The sequence below is a fragment of the Chiloscyllium punctatum genome, unplaced genomic scaffold (genome assembly GCF_047496795.1).
Source record: "Chiloscyllium punctatum isolate Juve2018m unplaced genomic scaffold, sChiPun1.3 scaffold_218, whole genome shotgun sequence".
Classification (NCBI taxonomy): domain Eukaryota; kingdom Metazoa; phylum Chordata; class Chondrichthyes; order Orectolobiformes; family Hemiscylliidae; genus Chiloscyllium; species Chiloscyllium punctatum.
The window spans coordinates 260,505-280,620 of NW_027309952.1; the positions used below are offsets into that span (position 1 = coordinate 260,505).

At 56.0% G+C, this 20,116-nt stretch overlaps 1 protein-coding gene across 1 annotated transcript in view; it reads right to left on the reverse strand.

The window, feature by feature from the left end:
* LOC140472019 (uncharacterized) overlaps positions 1 to 20,116 on the reverse strand; it is a 57,652-nt gene that overhangs the window by 13,713 nt on the left and 23,823 nt on the right. The window contains exons 2-10 of the mRNA XM_072567459.1: positions 18,695 to 18,850; positions 16,267 to 16,434; positions 14,847 to 15,002; positions 13,627 to 13,782; positions 13,196 to 13,348; positions 6,443 to 6,601; positions 4,483 to 4,644; positions 3,529 to 3,711; positions 594 to 752 (exon numbers count right to left, since the gene is read on the reverse strand). Coding sequence (XP_072423560.1) covers positions 594 to 752; positions 3,529 to 3,711; positions 4,483 to 4,644; positions 6,443 to 6,601; positions 13,196 to 13,348; positions 13,627 to 13,782; positions 14,847 to 15,002; positions 16,267 to 16,434; positions 18,695 to 18,850 — 1,452 coding nt within the window. The remainder of the gene's footprint in view (positions 1 to 593; positions 753 to 3,528; positions 3,712 to 4,482; positions 4,645 to 6,442; positions 6,602 to 13,195; positions 13,349 to 13,626; positions 13,783 to 14,846; positions 15,003 to 16,266; positions 16,435 to 18,694; positions 18,851 to 20,116) is intronic.

Here is a 20,116-nt window from a genome sequence, read left to right on the forward strand (position 1 = left end):
ACAGACAGAAAGAGCAAAACACAGTGACAGGGAGAGATAGAGAGAGAGGGAGGGAGGGAGACAGAGGCAGAGAGAGGGAGAAACTGAGGGACAGAGTTGGGGAGATGCAGACAGAGAGAGACACACACACAGAGTAAGAGAGAGAGAGGAGAGAGAGAGAGAGACAGAGAAATGGAGAGAGAGAGACAGAGAGGGAGCGACACAGTGAGAGACAGAGGGACAGAGATGGAGAGAGACAGATGGAGGGAGACAAAGAGAAACTGAACGGGAAAGAAAGGGAGAGTGAGAGATGTGATGGGACGAAAGAAGCTGTGAGAGAGAAAGAAAGAAAGAGACAGACACAAACTGACAAGAGAGACAGAGTTCCAAGAACTGATCATGGCTGCCCAATATCGCAGAGACGTCCATTGACAGAGGGAAAGACAGAGAGCGAGGGAGAGAGCGAGAGACACACATTCACACATACGCAGAAATAGCAACACAAACACAGTGACTTTCTGTGTCTCCCGATCCCTGATGAACATGCTCTGGGGTGGAGGTTGTGGGTGGGGAGGGAGACGGTAGAGTGGTGCTAAGTAAACGGGGTTACTTACCCCTGCTGCGGTAGGGATGGACACAGCGTTGCCCACAGCTGGTGTTGCAGCACATCTGCCATGCGTAGCAGTCATCATCCTCCTCACACACCTCGCCGTATTTCAGGTTACACACAGCAGAGAGGCGAGCAGGAGAAGGACACATTCCAGATGTCCGATCTGTCACACAGAGAGAGTGAGGGAGGGAAGGAGGGACAGGGAAAGGGAGAGAGATAGACACGGCTCAGACACAGAGGAAGGCCTCATCAAGGACATCAGTTCACCACACTCAGCCTGCTGGGAAAAGGATATTCCCAACACTCAACTTGCTGGGAAAAGGTATTCCCCACACCCAGCATGCTGGGAACAGGATATTCCCTATACCCAGCCTGCTGGGAGCAGAGTGTTCCCTACACCCAGCGTGCTGGGAACAGGATATTCCCTATACCCAGCCTGCTGGGAACAGGATATTCCCCACACTCAGCCTGCTGGGAACAGGATATTCCCCACACTCAGCCTGCTGGGAACAGGATATTCCCCATACACAGCCTGCTGGGAACAAGATATTCCCCACATGCAGCTTGCTGGGAGCAGGATGTTCCCCACAGTCAGCCTGCTGGGAGTAAAGTGCTCCCCACAATCAGCCTGCTGGGAACAGGATATTCCAAACAAAAAGCCTGCTGGGAACAGGCTGCTCACCAATACTCAGCCTGCTGGAGACAGGGTGTTCCCCACACTCAGGCTGCTGGGAACAGGTTGTTCCACACACTCAGGCTGTTGAGAACAGGGTATTCCACACTCTCAGCCTGCTGGGAGTGGGTTTCCTCCACACTCAGTCTGCTGGGAGTGGGTTTTCCCCACAGTCAGCCTGCTGGGAGCAGGATATTCCCCATACTCAGCCTGCTGGGAACAGGATATTCCTGACCATCAGCCTGCTAGGAACAAGGTGTTCCCCACACTCAGCCTGCTGGGAGCAGCGTGCTCCCCACACCTAGCCTGCTGGGACCAGGATATCCCCCACACTCAGCCTGCTGCCCGAAAGGTTGATTTCGCTGCTCGTTGGATGCTGCCTGAACTGCTGTGCTCTTCCAGCACCACTCATCCAGTTTTTACCTCAGCCTGCTGGGACCAGGGTGTTCCCCACACTCAGCCTGCTGCCCGAAAGGTTGATTTCGCTGCTCGTTGGATGCTGCCTGAACTGCTGTGCTCTTCCAGCACCACTCATCCAGTTTTTACCTCAGCCTACTGGGAGCAGAGTGCTCCCCACACTCAGCCTGCTGGGACCAGGGTGTTCCCACACTCAGCCGGCTGGGAGTGGGTTTTCTCCACACTCATGCTGCTGGGAGCAGGATATTCCCCACACCCAGCCTGCTGGGACCAGGGTCTTCCCCACACTCAGCCTGCTGGGACCAGGATATCCCCCACACTCAGCCTGCTGGGAGCAGAGTGCTCCCCACACTCAGCCTGCTGGGACCAGGATATTCCCCCACACTCAGACTGCTCGGGAGCAGAGTGCTCCCCACACTCAGCCTGCTGGGACCAGGGTGCTCCCCACACTCAGCCTGCTGGGACCAGGGTGATCCCCACACTCAGCCTGCTGGAAGCAGAGTGCTCCCCACACTCAGCCTGCTGGGACCAGGATATCCCCCACACTCAGCCTGCTGGGAGCAGAGTGCTCCCCACACTCAGCCTGCTGGGACCAGGGTTTTCCCCATACTCAGCCGGCTGAGACCAGGGTGCTCCCCACACTCAGCCTGCTGGGACCAGGGTGATCCCCACACTCAGCCTGCTGGAAGCAGAGTGCTCCCCACACTCAGCCTGCTGGGACCAGGATATCCCCCACACTCAGCCTGCTGGGAGCAGAGTGCTCCCCACACTCAGCCTGCTGGGACCAGGGTTTTCCCCATACTCAGCCGGCTGAGACCAGGGTGTTCCCCACACTCAGCCTGCTGGGAGCAGAGTGCTCTCCACAATCAGCCTGCTGGGACCAGGGTTTTCCCCATACTCAGCCTGCTGGGACCAGGGTGTTCCCCACACTCAGCCTGCTGGGAGCAGAGTGCTCCACACACTCAGCCTGCTGGGACCAGGGTGTTCCCCACACTCAGCCTGCTGGGAGCAGAGTGCTCCACACACTCAGCCTGCTGGGACCAGGATATTCCCCACACCCAGCCTGCTGGGAGCAGAGTGCTCTCCACAATCAGCCTGCTGGAACCAGGATATTCCCCACACTCAGCCTGCTGGGACCAAGGTGTTCCCCACACTCAGACAGCTGGGAGCAGAGTGCTCCCCACACTCAGCCTGCTGGGACCAGGGTGTTCCCCAGACTCAGCCTGCTGGGAGCAGAGTACTCCTCACACTCAGCCTGCTGGGAGCAGAGTGCTCCCCACACCCAGCCTGCTGGGACCAGGGTGCTCCCCACACTCAGCCTGCTGGGAGCAGAGTGCTCCACACACTCATACTGCTGGGACCAGGGTGTTCCCCACACTCAGCCTGCTGGGAGCAGAGTGCTCCACACACTCAGCCTGCTGGGACCAGGGTGATCCCCACACAAAGCCTGCTGGGACCAGGGTGTTCCCCACACTCAGCCTGCTGGGAGCAGAGTGCTCCCCACACTCAGCCTGTTGGGAGCAGAGTGCTCCCCACACTCAGCCTGCTGGGACCACGATATCTCCCACACTCAGACAGCTGGGAGCAGAGTGTTCCCCACACTCAGCCTGCTGGGACCAGGATATCCCCCATACTCAGCCTGCTGGGAGCAGAGTGCTCCCCACACTCAGCCTGCTGGGACCAGGATATCCCCCATACTCAGCCTGCTGGGAGCAGAGTGCTCCCCACACTCAGCCTGCTGGGACCAGGGTGTTCCCCATACTCAGCCTGCTGGCGGCAGTGTGATTACATGACCCTCTGCTGGGATTTAGCTGGATCTTGGAGGGACTAACCAACCATATGCAGTTACCTGAGACTGACAAACTCCTGCTCTGCCCCATGAAGGGATTGACACAGCGTCTACCGCACGGTGTCTCACAACATGACGTCCACTTGCCACAATCGTCATCATCTTCACACGAGACGCTGTGATTCATCCTGCAGACACGTTCCAGGCAGGACGGCTTAGGACATTCTCCAGATTTCCCAGAGTCTGCAAGTGTAACAGTTCCACTTATAGGAGAGATCAGGAGAGGTGTGGATGTGTGAGAGACAGAGACAGAGAGATTGAGAGGGTGGGGGAGAGAGGGACAGGGGGAGAATGAGAGGGAGATCAAGAACTGAGAGGAACAGGGAGGGAAATGTGACAAAGACAGAGAGAGACAGAGGAACGTGCAAGAGGCAGACTGAACAAGAGGAGACACAGAGAGAGGGCGAGAGAGAGACAGGAGAGATAGCAACACAGAGAGCAAGTGACAGAGGGAGAGACGTGACCAAGAAAGAGAGGGAGTCGAATGCGACAAAGACAGAAAGAGAGACACAGACGAACATGCAAGAGACAGACAGAACGAGAGGTGAAAGAAGGACAGGGAGAGAGACAGAGAGGAGAGATAGCAACACAGATGGACTGATGGAGAGACACGATGGAGAAAGAGTGGAATGTGACAATGACAGACATAGAGAGAGAGAGAGAGACACACAGACAGAGAGAGGGAGAGAGACAGAGAGAGAGGGAAAGACAGAGAGACACAGAGAGACAGACAGACAAAAAGGGAGAGAGAGAAACAGACAGACGTGCAAAGGATGGAGATGAAATGACGTCACACAGAGAAAGAGAGAGAGAGAGAGGTGTGCTGCAGGAATGCACAAAGAGAGGCAAAGGGAAATACACCACAGACACAAAGTGAGATACAAAGAAGCAAAGATCACAGTAGTGCCTCATACAGACAGGTTAAGCAGCCATTCCTTTTGGACCAGGAACTACCTCCATAAGACTTTCTGTAGAACGACAGGACACAACGTTTCTGACACCCAGCATCACAGCACCTTTGAGATCCAGCACAATCTTGGTCCGACTCACACACCTTCCCAAAAGTGGAGTTACACACACGGGCAAGATGGTCTGGGCGAGGGCACAGCCCGTCATCTTCCATTGGGAGAAAAGAGAGAGACAGAACCGCACGGGGTTAGACACAGAGTAAAGAACCCTCTGCACTGTCCCCATTAAACATTCCCAGGGACCGGGACAGCAGGGGGTTAGACACAGAGTAAAGAACCCTCTACACTGTCCCCATTAAACACTCCCAGGACAGGGACAGCAAGGGGTCAGACACAGAGTAAAGAACCCTCTACATTGTCCCCATTAAACACTCCCAGGACAGGGACACCATGCGGTTAGACACAGAGTAAAGAACCCTCTACATTGTCACCATTAAACACTCCCAGGACAGGAACAGCACGGGGTTAGACACAGAGTAAAGAACCCTCTCCATTGTCCCCATTAAACACTTCCAGGACAGGGACAGCACGGGGTTAGACAGAGAGTAAAGAACACTCTACATTGTCCCCATTAAACACTCCCAGGACAGGGACACCACGGGGTTAGACACAGAGTAAAGAACCCTCTACATTGTCCCCATTAAACACTCCCAGGACAGGGACACCACGGGGTAAGACACAGAGTAAAGAACCCTCTACATTGTCCCCATTAAACACTCCCAGGACAGGGACAGCACGGGGTTAGACACAGAGTAAAGAACCCTCTACATTGTCCCCATTAAACACTCCCAGGACAGGGACACCACGGGGTTAGACACAGAGTAAAGAACCCTCTACATTGTCCCCATTAAACACTCCCAGGACAGGGACAGCACGGGGTTAGACACAGAGTAAAGAACCCTCTACATTGTCCCCATTAAACACTCCCAGGACAGGGACACCATGGGGTTAGACACAGAGTAAAGAACCCTCTACATTGTTCCCATTAAACACTCCCAGGACAGGGACAGCACGGGGTTAGAAACAGAGTAAAGAACCCTCTACACTGTCCCCATTAAACAGTCCCAGGACAGGGACAGCACAGGGTTAGATACAGAGGAAAGAACCCTCTATATTGTCCACATTAAACACTCCCAGGAAAGGGACCACACGGGGTTAGACACAGAGTAAAGAACCCTCTACATTGTCCCCATTAAACACTCCCAGGACAGGGGCAGAACGGGGTTAGACACAGAGTAAAGAACCCTCTACATTGTCCCCATTAAACACTCCCAGGACAGGGACAGCACGGGGTCAGATACAGAGTAAAGTTCACTTTGCACTCTCCGCACTAAACGCTCCCACGACAGGGACAGCATTGGGTTAGATGCAGAGTAAAGAACCCTCTACATAGTCCCCATTAAACACTCCCAGGACAGGGACACCACGGGGTTAGACACAGAGTAAAGAACCCTCTACATTGTCCCCATTAAACATTCCCAGGGACCGGGACACCACGGGGTTAGACACAGAGTAAAGAACCCTCCACACTGTCCCCATTAAACACTCTCAGGACAGGGACAGCATGGGGTTAGACACAGAGTAAAGAACCCTTTACATTGTCCCCATTAAACACTCCCAGGAAAGGGACACCACGGGGTTAGGTACAGAGGACAGCTTCCTCCACACTGTCCCACATCGAAGAACTGCAGTTCACGGACAGCATGGGGTCAGATGCAGAGTAAAGTTCACTTTGCACTCTCCGCACTAAACACTCCCAGGACAGGGACAGCATGGGGTTAGACACAGAGTAACGCTGCCTCTAACTCACCCCCATCAGACTCCCCAAGGACAGGGACAGCACATGGTGAGATACACATTGAAACATTGCTCTGTCCTGTCCCACACCACATCCATTCAGGAACACCAGATGAACAGTGAGTGAAGCTCAGACAAGAAGAACTCACCATTTCTGAAATGCCTGAGGACACATCTGTACCCACACGGGGTCATGCAGCACGTGCCCCATCTGCCACAGTCGCTCTCATTTCTACATTCCCTGCCCAGAGTTGTGTTACACACATAGCTCAGTTGACTTGGGCTTGAGCACTCTCCGGGTCTCTCACCTGGAAACACAACATTCCGATATAAGACTCGACTTACACACGAGAGGGGAGACCGACAGGGATTCCACATCAGGGATATATTTGCTGTTTTCAGGAGTTCCATGGTCCAGATAAATTTTTGGATCAATCTGGAGAGAAGGATTGACCACAGTCTACTCCCTCCAGTCTCAGGCCATGTTTAGTCTGCTCCCTGCAGTCTCGGGACTCTCTCAGTCTGCTCCCTGCAGTCTCGGGACTCTCTCACTCGACTCCCTGCAGTCTCGGGACTCTCTCACTCTGCTCCCCACAGTCTCGGGACTCTCTCAGTCGGCTCCTGCAGTCTCGGGACTCTCTCAGTCTGCTCCCTGCAGTCTCGGGACTCTCTCACTCTGATCCCTGCAGTCTCGGGACTCTCTCAGTCTGCTCCCTGTAGTCTTGGGTCTCTCTCACTCTACTCCCTGCAGTCTCGGGACTCTCTCAGTCTGCCCCCTGCAGTCTCGGGACTCTCTCACTCTGCTCCCTGCAGTCTCGGGACTCTCTCACTCTACTCCCTGCAGTCTCAGGACTCTCTCACTCTGCTCCCTGCAGTCTCGGGGCTCTCTCACTCTGGTCTCTGCAGTCTCGGGACTCTCTCACTCTGCTCCATGCAGTCTCGGAACTCTCTCACTCTGGTCTCTGCAGTCTCGGGACTCTCTCACTCTGCTCCCTGCAGTCTCGGGACTCTCTCACTCTGATCCCTGCAGTCTCGGGACTCTCTCACTCTGCTCCCCACAGTCACGGGACTCTCTCAGTCTGCTCCCCGCAGTCTCGGGACTCTCTCTGTCTGCTCCCCGCAGTCTCGGAACTCTCTCACTCTGCTCCCTGCAGTCTCGGGACTCTCTCACTCTGCTCCCTGCAGTCTCGGGACTCTCTCACTCTGCTCCCTGCAGTCTCGGGACTCTCTCAGTCTGCTCCGAGCAGTCTCGGGACTCTCTCATTCTGCTCCCTGAAGTCTCGGGACTCTCTCACTCTGCTCCCTGCAGTCTTGAGACTCTCTCACTCTGCTCCCCACAGTCTCGGGACTCTCTCACTCTGCTCCCTGCAGTCTCGGGACTCTCTCAGTCTGCTCCCTGCAGTCTCGGGACTCTCTCAGTCGGCTCCCTGTAGTCTCGGGACTCTCTCACTCTGCTCCCTGCAGTCTCGGGACTCTCTCACTCCGATCCCTGCAGTCTCGGGACTCTCTCACTCTGGTCCCTGCAGTCTCGGAACTCTCTCACTCTACTCCCTGAAGTCTCGGGACTCTCTCACTCTGCTCCCTGCAGTCTCGGGACTCTCTCACTCTGCTCCCTGCAGTCTCGGGACTCTCTCACTCTGCTCCCTGCAGTCTCGGGACTCTCTCTCTGTCTACTCCCTGCAGTCTCGGGACTCTCTCAGTCTGCTCCCCGCAGTCTCGGGACTCTCTCACTCTGCTCCCTGCAGTCTCGGGACTCTCTCACTCTGCTCCCTGCAGTCTCGGGACTCTCTCAGTCTGCTCCCTGCAGTCTCGGGACTCTCTCACTCTGCTCCCTGCAGTCTCGGGACTCTCTCAGTCTGCTCCCTACAGTCTCGGGACTCTCTCACTCTGCTCCCTGCAGTCTCGGGACTCTCTCACTCTGCTCCCCGCAGTCTCGGGACTCTCTCACTCTGATCCCTGCAGTCTCGGGACTCTCTCACTCTGCTCCCTGCAGTCTCGGGACTCTCTCAGTCTGCTCCCTACAGTCTCGGGACTCTCTCAGTCTGCTCCCTGCAGTCTCGGGACTCTCTCACTCTGGTCACTGCAGTCTCGGGACTCTCTCACTCTGGTCTCTGCAGTCTCGGGACTCTCTCACTCTGCTCCATGTAGTCTCGGGTCTCTCTCAGTCTGCTTCCTGCAGTCTCGGGACTCTCTCAGACTGCGCCCTGCAGTCTCGGGACTCTCTCAGTCTGCTCCCTACAGTCTCGGGACTCTCTCACTCTGCTCCCTGCAGTCTCGGGACTCTCTCACTCTGCTCCATGTAGTCTCGGGTCTCTCTCAGTCTGCTTCCTGCAGTCTCGGGACTCTCTCAGACTGCGCCCTGCAGTCTCGGGACTCTCTCAGTCTGCTCCCTACAGTCTCGGGACTCTCTCACTCTGCTCCCTGCAGTCTCGGGACTCTCTAACTCAGGTCTCTGCAGTCTCGGGACTCTCTCACTCTGCTCCCTGCAGTCTTGGGACTCTCTCACTCTGCTCCCCGCAGTCTCGGGACTCTCTCAGTCTGCTCCCTGCAGTCTCGGGACTCTCTCAGTCTGCTCCCTGAAGTCTCGGGACTCTCTCACTCTGCTCCCTGCAGTCTTGGGACTCTCTCACTCTGCTCCCCGCAGTCTCGGGACTCTCTCACTCTGCTCCCTGCAGTCTCGGGACTCTCTCAGTCTGCTCCCTGCAGTCTCGGGACTCTCACACTCTGCTCCCCACAGTCTCGGGACTCTCTCACTCTGCTCCCTGCAGTCTCGGGACTCTCTCACTCTGATCCCTGCAGTCTCGGGACTCTCTCACTCTGGTCCCTGCAGTCTCGGAACTCTCTCAGTCGGCTCCCTGCAGTCTCGGGACTCTCTCAGTCGGCTCCCTGTCGTCTCGGGACTCTCTCACTCTGCTCCCTGCAGTCTCGGGACTCTCTCACTCCGATCCCTGCAGTCTCGGGACTGTCTCACTCTGCTCCCTGAAGTCTCGGGACTCTCTCACTCTGCTCCCTGCAGTCACGGGACTCTCTCACTCTGGTCACTGCAGTCTCGGGACTCTCTCACTCTGGTCCCTGCAGTCTCGGAACTCTCTCACTCTACTCCCTGAAGTCTCGGGACTCTCTCACTCTGCTCCCTGTAGTCTCGGGACTCTCTCACTCTGCTCCCTGCAGTCTCGGGACTCTCTCACTCTGCTCCCTGCAGTCTCGGGACTCTCTCACTCTGCTCCCTGCAGTCTCGGGACTCTCTCACTCTGCTACCTGCAGTCTCGGGACTCTCTCACTCTGCTCCCTGCAGTCTCGGGGCTCTCTCACTCTGATCCCTGCAGTCTCGGGACTCTCTCACTCTGATCCCTGCAGTCTCGGGACTCTCTCAATCTGCTCCCTGCAGTCTCGGGACTCTCTCAGTCTGCTCCCTGCAGTCTCGGGACTCTCTCACTCTGCTCCCTGTAGTCTCGGGACTCTCTCACTCTGCTCCCTGCAGTCTCGGGACTCTCTCAGTCTGCTCCCTGCAGTCTCCGGACTCTCTCAGTCTGTTTCCTGCAGTCTCGGGACTCTCTCACTCTGCTCCCTGCAGTCTCGGGACTCTCTCAGTCTGCTCCCTGCAGTCTCGGGACTCTCTCACTCTGCTCCCCACAGTCTCGGGACTCTCTCACTCTGCTCCCTGCAGTCTCGGGACTCTCTCAGTCTGCTCCCCACAGTCTCGGGACTCTCTCAGTCTGCTCCCTGCAGTCTCGGGACTCTCTCACTCTGCTCCCCGCAGTCTCGGGACTCTCTCAGTCTGCTCCCTGCAGTCTCAGGACTCTCTCAGTCTGCTCCCCGCAGTCTCGGGACTCTCTCAGTCTGCTCCCTGCAGTCTCGGGACTCTCTCACTCTGCTCCCTGCAGTCTCGGGACTCTCTCAGTCTGCTCCCCGCAGTCTCGGGACTCTCTCAGTCTGCTCCCTGCAGTCTCGGGACTCTCTCACTCTGCTCCCTGTAGTCTCGGGACTCTCTCAGTCTGCTCCCTGCAGTCTCGGGACTCTCTCAGTCTGCTCCCTGCAGTCTCAGGACTCTCTCAGTCTGTTCCCTGCAGTCTCGGGACTCTCTCACTCTGCTCCCTGCAGTCTCGGGACTCTCTCACTCTGCTCCCTGCAGTCTCGGGACTCTCTCACTCTGGTCCCTGTAGTCTCGGGACTCTCTCACTCTGCTCCCTGCAGTCTCCGGACTCTCTCAGTCTGTTCCCTGCAGTCTCGGGACTCTCTCAGACTGCGCTCTGCAGTCTCGCGTCTCTCTCACTCTGCTCCCCGCAGTCTCGGGACTCTCTCAGTCTGCTCCCTGCAGTCTCGGGACTCTCTCACTCTGCTCCCCGCAGTCTCGGGACTCTCTCAGTCTGCTCCCTGCAGTCTCAGGACTCTCTCAGTCTGCTCCCAGCAGTCTCGGGACTCTCTCATTCTGCTCCCTGAAGCCTCGGGACTCTCTCACTCTGCTCCCTGCAGTCTTGGGACTCTCTCACTCTGCTCCCCACAGTCTCGGGACTCTCTCACTCTGCTCCTTGCAGTCTCGGGACTCTCTATGTCTGCTCCCTGGAGTCTCGGGACTCTCACACTCTGCTCCCCACAGTCTCGGGACTCTCTCACTCTGGTCCCTGCAGTCTCGGGACTCTCTCAGTCTGCTCCCTGCAGTCTCGGGACTCTCTCTGTCGGCTCCCTGCAGTCTCGGGACTCTCTCACTCCGATCCCTGCAGTCTCGGGACTCTCTCACTCTGCTCCCTGCATTCTCGGGACTCTCTCACTCTGGTCCCTGCAGTCTCGGGACTCTCTCACTCTGCTCCCTGTAGTCTCGGGACTCTCTCACTCTGCTCCCTGCAGTCTCGGGACTCTCTCACTCTGCTCCCCGCAGTCTCGGGACTCTCTCAGTCTGCTCCCTGCAGTCTCGGGACTCTCTCACTCTGCTCCCTGCAGTCTCGGGACTCTCTCACTCTGCTCCCTGCAGTCTCGGGACTCTCTCAGTCTGCTCCCCACAGTCTCGGGACTCTCTCACTCTGCTCCCTGCAGTCTCGGGACTCTCTCAGTCTGCTCCCTGCAGTCTCGGAACTCTCTCACTCTACTCCCTGAAGTCTCGGGACTCTCTCACTCTGCTCCCTGTAGTCTCGGGACTCTCTCAGTCTGCTCCCTGCAGTCTCGGGACTCTCTCAGTCTGCTCCCTGCAGTCTCGGGACTCTCTCTCTGTCTACTCCCTGCAGTCTCGGGACTCTCTCAGTCTGCTCCCCGCAGTCTCGGGACTCTCTCACTCTGCTCCCTGCAGTCTCGGGACTCTCTCACTCTGCTCCCTGCAGTCTCGGGACTCTCTCAGTCTGCTCCCTGCAGTCTTGGGACTCTCTCAGTCTGCTTCCTGCAGTCTCGGGACTCTCTCAGACTGCGCCCTGCAGCCTCGCGTCTCTCTCACTATGCTCCCTGCAGTCTCGGGACTCTCTCACTCTGCTCCCCACAGTCTCGGGACTCTCTCACTCTGCTCCCTGCAGTCTCGGGACTCTCTCAGTCTGCTCCCTGCAGTCTCGGGACTCTCTCACTCTGCTCCCTGCAGTCTCGGGACTCTCTCACTCTGCTCCCCACAGTCTCGGGACTCTCTCACTCTGCTCCCTGCAGTCTCGGGACTCTCTCAGTCTGCTCCCTACAGTCTCGGGACTCTCTCAGTCTGCTCCCTGCAGTCTCGGGACTCTCTCAGTCTGCTCCCTGCAGTCTCGGGACTCTCTCACTCTGCTCCCTACAGTCTCGGGACTCTCTCAGTCTGCTCCCTGCAGTCTCGGGTCTCTCTCAGTCTGCTCCCTGCAGTCTCGGGACTCTCTCACTCTGCTTCCTGCAGTCTCGGGACTCTCTCAGACTGCGCCCTGCAGTCTCGGGACTCTCTCAGTCTGCTCCCTGCAGTCTCGGGTCTCTCTCAGTCTGCTCCCTGCAGTCTCGGGACTCTCTCACTCTGCTCCCTGCAGTCTCGGGACTCTCTCACTCTGCTCCCTGCAGTCTCGGGACTCTCTCAGTCTGCTCCCTGCAGTCTCGGGACTCTCTCAGTCTGCTCCCCGCAGTCTCGGGACTCTCTCAGTCTGCTCCCTGCAGTCTCGGGACTCTCTCACTCTGCTCCCTGCAGTCTCGGGACTCTCTCACTCTGGTCACTGCAGTCTCGGGACTTTCTCACTCTGCTCCATGCAGTCTCGGGACTCTCTCAGTGGGCTCCCTGCAGTCTCGGGACTCTCTCACTCTGCTCCCTGCAGTCTCGGGACTCTCTCAGTCTGCTCCCTGCAGTCTCGGGACTCTCTCAGTCTGCTCTCTGCAGTCTCGGGACTCTCTCACTCTGCTCCCTGCAGTCTCGGGACTCTCTCAGACTGGTCTCTGCAGTCTCGGGACTCTCTCACTCTGCTCCCTGCAGTCTCGGGACTCTCTCACTCTGCTCCCTGCAGTCTCGGGACTCTCTCACTCTGCTCCCCACAGTCTCGGGACTCTCTCACTCTGCTCCCTGCAGTCTCGGGACTCTCTCACTCTGCTCCCCACAGTCTCGGGACTCTCTCACTCTGCTCCCTGCAGTCTCGGGACTCTCTCAGTCTGCTCCCTGCAGTCTCGGGACTCTCTCACTCTGCTCCCTGCAGTCTCGGGACTCTCTCACTCTGCGCCCTGCAGTCTCGGGACTCTCTCAGTCTGATCCCTGCAGTCTCGGGACTCTCTCAGTCTACTCCCTGCAGTCTCGGGACTCTCTCTGTCTGCTCCCTGCAGTCTCGGGACTCTCTCAGTCTGCTCCCTGCAGTCTCGGGACTCTCTCACTCTGCTCCCTGCAGTCTCGGGACTCTCTCAGTCTGTACCCTGCCGTCTCCGTTGTGCTGAACTATCTTGCCCCAGACCATTCCCCTGCTGACACTCTGTCAGACCCTAATCCTTACCTTGCCTGAATGAGGAGACACATTTCTTGCCACATCCAATCTCGCAGCACTGTTCATAGGAAGGACAATCATCATCATCCTCACAAGATCGAGTCTTGTTTTTGTTGCAGAGAAAAGACACACGTGAATGTTCTGGGCATTTCTTTCGCAAAACTGAAGGAGAGAATAAGGTTTCACTTGGTCAATTTGTTTACATACAGTGTAATGTTTCCATTGTCCTCTATCAAACACTCCCACGACACGGACAGTGGTATTAGATACAGAGTCATGGTTCCTCTACAGCGTCGACTCATCAAACACTACCAGGATAGAAACACCATGCTCATAGGTACAGTGTAAAGCTGACTCTACACTGCTCACATTGGTCCTCTTCAGCACATTCGGGATTATCACACAAACCTGTGGGAGGCACCGCGGTGATGGATACTCACATTTACTGATGAATGTTGGGACACATTTCCCACCGCAGCCCTTGGCCAGGCAGCACCTCTGCCACACGTCGCATTGCGTGTCGTTCTTGCAGTCTTTTCCCAGGGTCGTGTTGCACAACATCGTCAGCCTCCTTGCAATGGGACAGGTTCCGTTCTCTGTGAAGACAAACACAGGGAGATGGGGGACAGAATCAGACAACAAATCACTTGTGACTGTGGAATTAACAGATAAACACCCCACTCTCCCATCTCACTGACAGAATGGAGCCCAGTGCCTTGTGAAGGAAGCTGGGAATTGGAGAGAGGGTGGGACAACTCAGCCTTCACAACACTACTCCATGATCTGCCGCAGTATTCCAGACAGCTCACACACAATTCCTCTCTCGTGGCCTACAGTGGGAACAGAGAACAGGCTGAGGAGAGACAGACGACTTAACTGTGATGGAACAGAGGCATCAGACAGACCACAACATCCAAACAGGGAGTACTCATATTCCTGGAGAGTAGGATACTGTGTGGTTTGCACAACAATCCCTCCCTAACCCAGGGACAGGGATCGGGAACAGGATCCCTGTCTGTGTCACACCACAATCCCTCCCTAATCCAGGGACAGGGATCGGGAACAGGGTCCCTGTCTGTGTCACACCACAATCCCTCCCTAATCCAGGGACAGGGATCGGGAACAGGATCCCAGATTGTTTCACGCCACAATCCCTCCCTAACCCAGGGACAGGGATTGGGAACAGGATCCCTGTCTGTTTCACACCACAATCCCTCCCTAACCCAGGGACAGGGATTGGGAACACAAGATCCCTGTCTGTGTCACACCACAATCCCTCCCGAACCCAGGGACAGGGATTGGGAACACAAGATCCCTGTCTGTGTCACACCACAATCCCTCTCGAACCCAGGGACAGGGATTGGGAACAGGATCCCTGTCTGATTCACACCACAATCCCTCCCTAACACAGGGACAGGGATTGGGAACACAGGATCCCTGTCTGTGTCACACCACGATCCATCCCTTACCAGGTACAGGGATTAGAAGCGGGGTCCTGTTCTGCCGAGCCCCTATCCCTCGCTAACCTGGGAAGAGGGATCAGAGCCGGTATTCCAGGATCGCCTTGGGGAATCTGTACTCCCTGGATACTGTCTATGTCCGGCACATTGGATGTGTTTCCCTCTCTCACACACTCTCTCTCTCTCTCTCTCTTTCTCACCTCCAGTGAAACACTTTGGGATGCATTTCTTCCCACAGCCAGCATCACAACACGAGTGGTATCCATCACAGTCCCCGTTGTCATTACAGGAACGCCCGGTGCTGATCTGACAGAACATGGAGAGGGTGTCCTCCTCTGGGCACTGGTCAGCAGGCTCTGTCAATGGGAAGGTAGGACAGACACAGTTACAGAGTCCCACACAGGGCCCTTCACATACTCCTTCACACCTTCCCCATCTGTTCCCCACCCTCCCCCCATTCCCAAACCAGGGAATGCTCATTCTACTGCCCACCCTCTGCAATAACCCTCTCACTTACTGTTGCTTCCCTCTTTCCCTCCAACTGCTCTCCTCCTCTGACAGCATCACTTTCCCCTTTCCATGGTGATAAACTCCTGAAAACGTTTTATCTCTTGGGTTTTCACATCCCTTTATCCCCTACCAGTTCCTCAATCTGTCAAGGTGCCTCCTCAACATCGCTCCTGTACCTGCCTCCACCACCCCCCGTGACAGCACTTTCCACATACTAACCACCCTGTGTGTTAAACAAACCTGCCTCCCACGGTCTCCCCTTTTACCCCAAATCTGTGCTCATTGACATTTCTGTCCTGGGAAAGTAAAACTGACCAGGCGATACATTCGGTTTGTAAGTGAGGAACCTTCTATCAGGTCGACTCTCATCCTTTCCATGTTCACGTGAAAACAAACCAGGCTTATTCGATCTCCCAAAACGCATCACCTCACATTTGCTCAGATTACACTCCATCTCTTCACCCAATCCTCTGGTCTATCTCCATCCTGCTCTGTCCTCGGGCAATCCTCCTTCGTATCCACAGCTACCCCTAACCTGCGTGACGATCACGAACATATTCATCGGGGGGGCCACCTTCATTCTCCTCCTATATATCTGATAAATGGCAAGGGGGTCACAGCACAAATCCCTGTGGGACACCACCGATCACGGTTCTCCAGTCCCTTTCACTGCTACTCTCTGTGCTTCTGTCACTAAGCCAGTTGTGGATCCATCTTACCAGCTCACTGTGTGTGGATCCCGTGTATATTCACCTTCTGTTCTGGCCTACCATGAGAGACCTTGTCAAAGGCCTTGTTACAATCCCTATCGACAACACCCACTGACCTGCCCTCACCAATCACCTTTCTCACTTTCTCAAAAATACAGGCTCAGTCAAGCTTGGGAGACACAGCCGTCCCTGTACAAAGCTACCTTTCCTGTTGCTAACAAGGCTATGTTTATCCCGGAATGCTGGAGTGGGACTTACAGCCCGGTGTCCACACCACAGCGGGTCTAGCCTGACAAAGCCCTGCCCTCCCATGCAAAGGAGACCCTGTCACTGAATGTGGGGGGATTATTGGTCCTCTGACCTGCTGGGGTAGCGTAGGTTCGGGGTGAGAGGGGCTTACTTCTCGCAAACCACTGTGACACACATCGAGGTCCACACTCCGTCTTACAGCACGATGCCCAGTGACCACAGGAATCGTCTCCATCGCAGGGAGCGGTGAAGTTCATCCGACAGACATAATGCAGTCTGGTCGTGTCCGGACATGTGGATCCTTGGCCTTTAGGAGACACTGAGAGAGAGAGAAAAACAGCTTTCACCACAACTGCTGATCCAACAGAGACCCTTCCCTGGGAAACATCTCTCACAGACAGCAGAGAAACTGGAGCTAGAGGGGGTGGCAGAGATAGGGAGAGGTTCAGGGGGGTTACAGACATAGGGAGGGGCTGTAGGGGGGTTACAGAGATAGGGAAGGGGTGTAGGGGGGTTACAGAGATAGGGAGGGAGGGGAGGGGGTTACAGAGGTAGGGAGGGGGTGTAGGGGGGTTACAGAGATAGGGAGGGGGTGTAGGGGGGTTACAGAGACAGGGAGGGGGTGTAGGGGGGTTACAGAGATAGGGAGAGGGTGTAGGGGGGTTACAGAGACAGGGAGGGAGGGTAGGGGGTTACAGAGACAGGGAGGGGGTGTAGGGGGGTTACAGAGATAGGGAAGGGCTGTAGGGGGGTTACAGAGATAGAGACGGGGTGTAGGGGGGTTACAGAGATAGGGAGGAGGTGTAGGGGGTTTCAGAGATAGGGAGGGGATATAGGGGGGTTACAGAAATAGGGAGGGGGTGTAGGGGGTTACAGAGACAGGGAGGGGGTGTAGGGGGTTACAGAGATAGGGAGGGGGTGTAGGGGGGTTCCAGAGATAGGGAGGGGGTGTAGGGGGTTACAGAGGTAGGGAGGGGATGTAGGGGGTTACAGAGATAGGGAGGGAGTGTGGGGGCGTTACAGAGATAGGGAGGGGGTGTAGGGGGTTACAGAGACAGGGAGGGGGTGTAGGGGGTTACAGAGACAGGGAGGGGGTGTGGGGCTGGAGGGGTTTACACAGATAGGGAGGAGGTGTGGGGCTGGATGGAGTTACATGGTCCACAGGGATAGGGGGTGTAGGGGGTTACAGAGATCGGGAGGGGTGTAGGGGGGTTACAGAGATAGGGAGGGGGTGTGGGGCTGGAGGGAGTTACAGAGATAGGGAGGAGGTGTGGGGCTGGATGGAGTTACATGGTCCACAGGGATAGGGGGTGTCGGGGGTTACAGAGATAGGGAGGGGTTTAGGGGGGTTACAGAGATAGGGAGGGGTGTGGGGCTGGAGGGGGTTACAGAGATAGGGAGGAGGTGTGGGTCTGGAGGGGGTTACAGAGATAGGGAGGAGGTGTGGGGCTGGAAGGGGTTACAGAATCCACAGGGATAGGGGGGTGTAGGGGGGCGACAGAGATAGGGAGGGGGTGTCGGGGGTTACAGAGACAGGGAGGGGGTGTAGGGGGGTTACAGAGATAGGGAGGGGATGTGGGGGGGTTACAGAGACAGGCAGGGGTTATAGGGGGTTACAGAGACAGGGAGAGGGTGTGGGGCTGGAGGGGGTTACAGAGATAGGGAGGGGGTGTAGGGACTGGAGGGGGTTACACAGATAGGGAGGAGGTCTGGGGCTGGATTGGGTTACAGAGATAGGGTGGGGGTGTAGGGGCTTGAAAAGGTTGCAGAGATAGATCGTGGATGTAGGGGGTTACAGATATAGGGAGGAAGTGTCGGCTGGAGGGGGATACAGAGATAGGGAGGGGGTGTTGGGATTGGAGGGGGTTACACAGATAGGGAGGAGGTGTGGGGCTGGAGTGGCTTACAGAGATAGGGTGCGGGGTGTACAGGGTCACAGAGATAGGGAGGGGGTGCAGGAGCATGAGGAGGTTACAGGGATAGGGAGTGGGTGTAGGAGCTGGAGGGAGTTACAGAGATAGGGAGGGTGTGTATGGGCTGGGGGGAGTTACAGAGATAGGGCAGGTGTGTCGGTGCTGGAGTGAGTTCAGACATGGGAAGGGGGTGTAGCAGCTGGAGGAGGTTACAGAGATACTGAGGGCTGTAGGGGCTGGAGGAGGTGACAGAGATCGGGTTGGGGTTTCGGGGGCTGGCCAAGATTATGGAGATCGAGAGGGGTGTGCAGGAGTTCCCAGAATAAGCGAATGGTGCTGATCACGAGGTGGTGACACAGTTGTCCAGGTCTGGATTTGAAGACAATAATGGGGTGTGTACAGCAGGAGGCAGTATTGCACAGCGTGCCATTGGGTGTTCCCAATCCTACATGGTGGTGTGTGAACCAGACTCAGGATTTGACACTCAGGGTTGGATGGGGGAACAGAGATCAGAGAGACTACAGTGGTTCACGATGAGCTGAACACCATGGAAGATGGGAATGGTGAGGTTAGTCAGGAGAGGAATGTGAGAATTGAGTCTGAGACAGACAGCTCTCTCCCACCCAGATACAGTGACATGGCTCTGAGGGGATCTTTCCTCCTTACCTCCAGGCTTGAAGCTCATGACACATCTCCTCCCACATCCAGTCTCACAACACTTTTGCCAGATATCACAGTCGTCATCAGTGGAACATTGAGATCCCAGTTTCATCTGACAAATGGGCTGGAGACGAGATTCTGCTGGACATTCAAAAACCTCCTCTGTGGGGACAACAAACAAATTATTCTTTCCCTGCCTGCTTAATCTTCACCATTGCCATCACATGATCGGTTAAATCATTTATCGAGTCATGGAGTCAGATAGCATAGAATCAGACTCCTCTGTCTGATCCCTCTGTCCCAACCAGAAAGCCCGAACTGCTCTGAGCCCATTTGCCAGCATTTGACCCATATCTCTAAACCCTTCCTATTCATGTACGCATCCAGATGCCTTTGAAATGTTGAAATTGTATTAGCCACCAATCACATCCTCTGGTAGCTCATTCCATACACGCACCACCCTCTGTGTGAAAAAGTTACTGCTCGGGTACTGAGTGGGGGAGAAAGAGTGGGAGTGAGGGGGGAAGGGGTGGGTGAGAGGGAAGGGTGCGGGTGTTTGGGGAATGAGGGGGGAAGAGAGGGCACTGGGAGACGATAGTGGAGAGTGACGGGGAACAGTGGGGAGTGAGGTGGGAAGAGATGGGAGCAGGGGAGGAGAGTCAGGAGTGAAAATGAGAGTGGAGAGTGAGGTGGAAGGGTGGGGCATGAGAAGGAAAAGGTGGGGAGAGAGAAGGGAAGAGTGGGTTGTGAGGGTGAAGGGTGGGGATTGAGGAGGAAGTGTGAGGAGTATGGGAAAATTATGAGAGGTGGGGTGGAAAGGTTTGGAACAACAAGGTAGATTTGGAGTCAGGTGGAAAGGCTTGGACTGAGGGGGGAACGTTTTGGAACGAGGGGGGAAGGTTTTGGTGTCGGCCGAAAAATGGGATGTGGGGAGAAAAATGGGAGTGAGGGGTATAAGACTGGGTGGGATATAAAAGGGAGTGGGGAGTGAGGGGGGAGAGTGGGATCAGACTGTGTGGGATATTAAAGGGAGTGAGGGGGGAGAGAGGGATTAGACTGGGTGGGATATTAAAGGGAGTAGGGAGCGAGGGGGGAGAGTGGGATTAGACTGGGTGGGATATTAAAGGGAGTGGGGAGTGAGGGGGGAGAGTGGGATTAGACTGAGTGGGATATTAAAGGGAGTGGGGAGGGAGGGGGGAGAGTGGGATTAGACTGGGTGTGATATTAAAGGGAGTGGGGAGTGAGGGGGGAGAGTGGGATTAGACTGGGTGGGATATTAAAGGGAGTGAGGAGTGAGGGGGGAGAGTGGGATTAGACTGCGTGGGATATTAAAGGGAGCGGGGAGTGAAGGGGGAGAGTGGGATTAGACTGGGTGTGATATTAAAGGGAGTGGGGAGTGAGGGGGGAGAGTGGGATTAGACTGGGTGG